The 6629-nt window shown below is 40.6% G+C and overlaps 1 protein-coding gene and 1 long non-coding RNA gene across 2 annotated transcripts in view; both read left to right on the forward strand.

Moving 5' to 3' along the window:
• The first annotated feature begins 375 nt into the window (after window positions 1-375).
• LOC109952162 (uncharacterized) lies at window positions 376-965 on the forward strand. Its single transcript, XR_002273716.1, has 3 exons — window positions 376-492; window positions 576-688; window positions 777-965. It is a non-coding gene; the product is annotated as an uncharacterized LOC109952162 (long non-coding RNA).
• Window positions 966-5009: 4044 nt separating this feature from the next.
• The window catches only part of nccrp1 (P1, F-box associated domain containing), a 4992-nt gene continuing 3372 nt past the window's right edge, over window positions 5010-6629 (forward strand). Inside the window, exon 1 of the mRNA XM_020587078.1 lies at window positions 5010-5288. Within this exon, the coding sequence (XP_020442734.1) occupies window positions 5147-5288 (142 nt within the window). The 5' untranslated portion in view covers window positions 5010-5146. The remainder of the gene's footprint in view (window positions 5289-6629) is intronic.

Below are 6629 nucleotides of genomic sequence, written 5' to 3' on the forward strand. Positions count from 1 at the left end.
GGTGAATAAAGGGCCAGAATTCCAGAGGCTTTGAGATCAGTATGCAAGCCTTTATAGATCATTGCAAAAGTCATGGGAACTACAAATGGCATGCTGTACTGTGCAGAGTAATATACACATGCACCTAGCTCAGTGTCATGACCCCGGGGAACAGTGCACAGTGTACACTTTGTAGGTTTGTCCTCAGTTTGTGTTACACATGGTTGCTTTTCCATTTATTATCTGCCCATTTATTATCATACATTTATTGTCTGCTGTGACTGAGGGATTATGCTTTGAATGGATAATGGGATTAAAATCATAATCAGATTGTTTGTTGACACTTTCAGCTTCTCATGACCATTAAGGTGCAACTCCAGCAATTTCATTTTGCACTTCTAAAAAGCTGGGAGACCAGCAAAGAGTCCCATGCACTCCGAGGGCCCCATTTAGCTCGGCTTGAGTTAATGCACAGGCTGAGAGAAAGGGGTTGCCCCAAGGAGAGCCTGCTAGGTAATACACATGGATTATGCCAACACGGTAAATCTGCCAGGTGTTGCAGTCTTTGTATGTAACTGTTGTTTGGCTTTAAACAGGTGAGCCTTCAGAGCTAATGGTGTAGTTCTTTGAGAAGTTTGGAGATAAACCCTACTGCACCACCGACCTAAAAATATACCTGCACCTGCTCGCTCCTGAGCAGCATGTACAGGTAAGATGGAGTTTCAGCTGCTGCGTTGCTGAGCTGCCACTTGTACAGTGAAGTGGTCGGCTGTGAAACCCATTTCTCTTCTTTGCAGTTCATTAATCGTCTGAGTGAAGCGGTTCCACTAGGAGAGCAGGGTGAGGAGGGCTTTGCTTTTCCAGACCACACCAAAGCGCTGCAAAGGCATCTCTGTGTGTGTCAGCTGAGTTGAGGCCTCAGGCTGCATCACTCTCTCGACGTGGATGGAAAACTGCTGCTCATTACGGAGCTCAAGGCTCACTATCATCATGGGCACAAGTTTGGTAAGAACATTACTTCTGGCATTAACATTTGTCCTGGTTAATCAGATCGTACATGGAGTAAAGAGGCAGAAATCTTGTAACATCACCCAAACTGGATGAAATGTGAGCATGATGTGACCAAGTGTAGCCAGAAGCATGGAAACATCTGTTCATCACCACATCTTCTCTGATCACAGCAGTCATTCATGACTGTGGCAGTTAAAAGTCCCTTTTAAGTCCCTTTTGCACATTTTTGGCAAATTGTGCTGAATAAAAAAAGGCAGTGGCATTTTTAAGTCTCCACACTGGCGATAGCCAGAGGCCTTGTGTTTTCAGGTTGTCCGGCTGGCCCCTTCATGTGAACAGTTTGAGGGACTTTCTTCAAAATTTGAAACAAGGGTCCAGTTGAACTCAACGATGCACTGACTAGTTTGGTTGTCAGGGTCACCTCACATCCTTCCCATTCCCATGGATTTGGCTGGTTGGCAGGCCATCAGAATCCTTTAAGACCGAGGCCACCTGGCATTACCTTAATATGAATGTTCACCAAAAACTATGTTGTCCGTTCAAATGCCCACAATTCTTTCTAGCAGAATGCAACTACTTGATTTTAATCGAGCAGAGAGTTCTGTTCTGGGATGTCATGAGCAGCTTGAGAGGTGTTTCACTCAACAACATTGGACCTAATTGTAAATAACAGTTGTGCAGCCTTGTCAAAGCGCAGTGTGCAGGGACAGTAGTGTGTTAGTAGATACCATGGGATTTGTCATGTGTTATGTTTCAGAAGCCCAAAACCAAAATACAGCAGCTTCTCAGTCTGTGAAACATCAGCATCTTCTATTAGAAATAATGACACAACCCAGAGAAAAAAAGTGGACAGTGGTATAGTGTACAGATATCAGCAAGGAGCACTGTTAGATGGCGACTTGGCGCTGTGTGTAGTGTGCAGTTAGATGCAGTTTTTACTTTGGCAGAGCAATGTGAAAATGTGAGTAAATGGTGACTACTCCCCTTCCTGTCAGTCATGGGTATGCATAGAACCACAGACATAATATTTGCCTTGTTTTGAAGAGTCCAGCTCATTTGCTTGAGATGTTTGTAACCACACTATATGTTGCTGAGGTTCAGAACAATGGCTGACAATCTGCAGCGTCATCTCGCCGCTCGCTTTTAGTAGAGAATGGAAAACAAACACTGGAATGTTTTAGCTTTTTTAAATAATAAGGTAAATGTGAGATGTTTGGCTTGAAATGTATTTTTCTTTAATTACAGAGTTTCAGCATTGCATTGACATATATCACATCCACCACTGGTTTGTGAATCATTCACTTCACTACAGTATATTGCCCCACAGCAGCTCTGTCTTCACACACAGATGCTGCCCCCTATTGCTTGGGGAAATTTGAAATGTGGATGGTGTGTGTGCATATTAGTGGCCAGGGTCTCTGATGTATTTTCCTTCAAGTCTGTACTAGTCTGCAGTCATCTGTATTTCTTATTTTTCCAGTAAAATGACATTTTATGTGTAGCTTTTACTGCAAGAACAGGCACAAAGTAATATGATCCCATATACCCACATACAGAGCAAGACATAAATACATTCTGTTATGACATATACTCAAATGGAAGGTGCCATCATAATCAAGTGAACTCTATTTTGCTTTGGCAATATTGTTTCTGAGCTTTTGTGTCAGTAAAGCTCATTAATCATTGTTACAAGGTCCAAGGTAAGCTCAGGTGAGTTTCAGCGTTTGGTGGAGATTTTTGCGTCACCGTCTGCTGCAGGCATATTTTATATGTACAGAGGTTCCTCCATCTTTCCATGAGCAGCCACTGGCATTTTTCAGTTGTGTAGCAGTTTTGAAACACCAACTTTTAGAAGAAGACTTAATTTTTTGACATCTTATGACACACTTTAAAACAGGCATTTGTTGTTTCAGATCACACTAAATATGAACATATGAGCCAACTGTCAGTTTGTTATGCTGTAGTGCCTCCATTTAAATAAACTGACAGTTGGCTGATGTTCACATTTAGTGTGGGAATCAGACATGGTTTCATTAAATCAATCATCAGTGTAGAATTGAGCTTCCTGAAGATCAGGATTCAAAAACACCAGTGTTGCACAGTCTTGCCGGAACCTTCTCTGATCCAGTGTTCTGGCTGCACAACGATGATGAATAATGTTGGTGGGAAAGTTTGTGCCTTATTGGCAAATATTTTCTCCCACATGTTACTAAACACTAGGCGTGAACAGCCCTCAAGATGAGTAACACATCCAAACTGGTTCAGGATCAGTTTGTTATGCAGTAGTGCCTCCATTTATACAGAGGTAGTGAAGCCACAGAAACACACTTTATCACAGGCAGCTGGAATCAGTAAATAGACACCTAATAAATGGGTTCTAACACACTGTGATGTAGTTGTGAGCTGCTACAAATGTTTATTAATGTATTTCTCAACAACTATAACTCTGCCTGCGGATACCCACCCAGTGTAGGCTGCTGTATACGCAGATCAGTGACATTACAATAAAACACAGCTGTTATGTCTCCACTGGAGAAGTTATAGTGGTTAACAAATACTCTTAATAAATATGCAATCAAAATATTTGTACATCTGACAATATTAGATTAGAGTTATTAAATGTTTTTATATAAACGCTGACTAGGGGACTTAAGGTATAGTGGTACCCCTCATGTCCTCTGAGCTTTGGTTGCTGGTGTCAGTGATGCACTATTTTAAAGGAACAGTTCACTGATTTTACACATGAAGGCCAGTTTAGTCATCATGGAGAGTAGCCTACTCCTCAGTCTGTGAGAACGGTTGTCTACTGCTGTCTACTGTCCTCTGAGGCTCACGGCCTTAGGAATGTTTGTTCCAAAGCATTAGTCTTCAGGTACAGCAGCTGCCACAACAAAGGTGCTTATGATACAAATACAGAAACGATCAGTTCAGGAAAGGTCAGTCTGTCAGACTTGAAATTTGCCTGCAATATGTATGCAGTGTGAAGTTGGATTTACTGTTGACTGCGCAGTTAGACTTACTGCTTGAATCCAGAAGATGGAGATATTGGACATTTGTGATTGGGTGAGAATGTTAACCCTAACCCTTCACTGTCATCTTTGCTGAATTGCTTTGTTACAGTACTTATATAGACATCCCATTTTCAACATAGCGATTAAATCAATGCACATCACATTCACAGACACATGTAAGTCACTAACAAGATATCTCTTTTGGAATGCTTTGGCTAAGGGCTTTTCACAGTCAGCCAAGCCAGTAACAGCATCTTCATGCAGGTAATAATACATCAGTGCTTAAAGAAAATATTACTCATTGAATTCCGGGTGGGACTTTCCACATGTACAGCTCATAAAACATAGATGTATTAAACCTTCGTGCCAAAGGAAAAATGTAAAAAGAAACACACAAAGTCATCCTGTACTAAATGATCTAGTTTTAGTTAAAAACATATTCAGTAGAATTGGCCTGTAGTGGAAAACACTATAGTCAAGAGTTTCTCCAGGCAGGAATGGAATTAATGGCACACTGATGTTATGAAATTATTAGCAGTCATCTTGACATATAAACACAGAGATACCCTGCTGAGCTCGTGTTTTTATTCATACTCTACTGTAAGGCCAATCTTCTCAAGGCTCGCTGTCCATAAGTAACATGTTAGTATGCTATGTTTCACCTTTATTATTAGATCTTCACATTTTACAGAGAAGACATAAAGCTTGCATGTGGATTCATTTTAGAGTATCATAAGTTTAAATCCTAGTTGACATACAGGTACAGTATCTCAGCAATGTGAAGCCCATGCAGGGCCAAAGGGCATGAGACAGGCAGCTATTGCAGCCCCTATATGACTGATAAAGCTGTGAGATAGAGACGCACTTGTTTCAACACCGACCAGTTTGAGAGTGCACAAAACTGATTTCCAACGCTACCGAATTTGCAGGTCAGAGTAAGAGATCGCGCACACCTGTAGATCATTCTACTGGCCTGTACTGGAAAACGCTATTAATCTGCTGTGACTTTAAGAGGCCCGGAGCACCGCGTATTGCCTGGTTTGCATTGCAACAGCAGGGGTGTGGCACAGTTTACACACATTACAAAAGTCTCTGGACTTCCTGAATGTGTTAGTGTGAGATATTACACTGTATCTTCGCGCACGATGTCTGCCGCTGAATGGAAGACGAAATGTGAGGTTGAGTGGAGTCTGCAGCGCGCACCGATGCCCGACAGCCTGGACTGGAAGTCTATCTATCAGGCAAAGCCGCTGTGGAGGAACTTAGTGAAGAACCCTGCGCCTCTAGGTACCGTAGCTCTGTCACAATCAGAAGTCATGCGTTGTTTTTCATGGCAGTGGGAGGGTCACACTTTAATAACACTGATCTACAGATCTCATAGAGGCTAGATGTTAGTGCACATCAGCTTACAATAAGTTTGGTATGGGTGTTTCAGACTCATAGTTTCCAAAGTCCATGGTAGAACAGGTACTCAGATCCTTTATTGAAGTAAAACTAGCGGTACCACACTGTGAGAATACTCCACTGCAAGTAAAAATCTTGGATTGAAAATTCTTACTTAAGTAAAAGCTTCAAAGTATTCGGCCTATGAGGAATTTTTAAAGTAGACTGTTAAAAGTAAAAGTACTCATTCTGCAGAACAGTAGTCCCTGTCGTTGTTTTAGTGTTATACAGTATATTACAGTTGAGTTTATTTAGGTCTGTAAAACAAAACAATCAAATAAAGCATATCATGGCTTTGATTCTTATTGTTGGTGCATTAATGTGTATATTGAACTTTACAGCTGTAGTTATTTGAGGTTGCACCAATTTTAAGTACTTTAATTATTGTAGGTAGTAAAATCTGCTGGAATGCATGAAGAATTGTAATTTGCAAAGTATTAAAGGTAAATGCAGTGGAGTAAAAAGTACATTTCCTCTTAAAGGAAGTTTGGTATAAAGCAGCAGAAAATGGAAATACACATGAAGTACAAGTACCTCACATTTGCAGTTAGTTACAGTACTTGAGTAAATGGACCTTATTGTATTCCACCTTTGTCCATCGCTTCCTAAGTTTCAGGTTCAGTTTTGATTCAATAGTAAGCACAAATTACTTTAGTCCTGAACTGATCTTGAACCAGTTTGGATGTGTTACTCATCTTGAGGGCTGTTCACGCCTAGTGTTTAGTAACATGTGGGAGAAAATATTTGCCAATAAGGCACAAACTTTCCCACCAACATTATTCATCATCGTTGTGCAGCCAGAACACTGGATCAGAGAAGGTTCATGCAAGACTGTGCAACACTGGTGTTTTTGACACCTGATCTTCAGGAAGCTCATTTCTACACTGATGGTTTAATGAAACTGTATCTGATTCCAAAATCAGCAGCCAACTGTCAGTTTGTTATGCAGTAGTGTTATACAGAGGTAGTGAAAGCCACAGAAACAAATACACTAACATAGATATACCTAAACACAATAACCAAGCCTTTTTATACATCACTTTTTATAAACGTACTTAATCAGATGGGTTACAATAAAAATGTTAATTGACTTTAAAGATCTGATCATCTAAATCACAAGAAACCATTTTTTCTGCTGACCTCTGGTGCATAGCCATATATTTAATTTAGGTTTTTCTGAGGTGT

The sequence above is a fragment of the Monopterus albus genome, unplaced genomic scaffold (genome assembly GCF_001952655.1).
Source record: "Monopterus albus unplaced genomic scaffold, M_albus_1.0 scaffold438.1, whole genome shotgun sequence".
Taxonomy (NCBI): domain Eukaryota; kingdom Metazoa; phylum Chordata; class Actinopteri; order Synbranchiformes; family Synbranchidae; genus Monopterus; species Monopterus albus.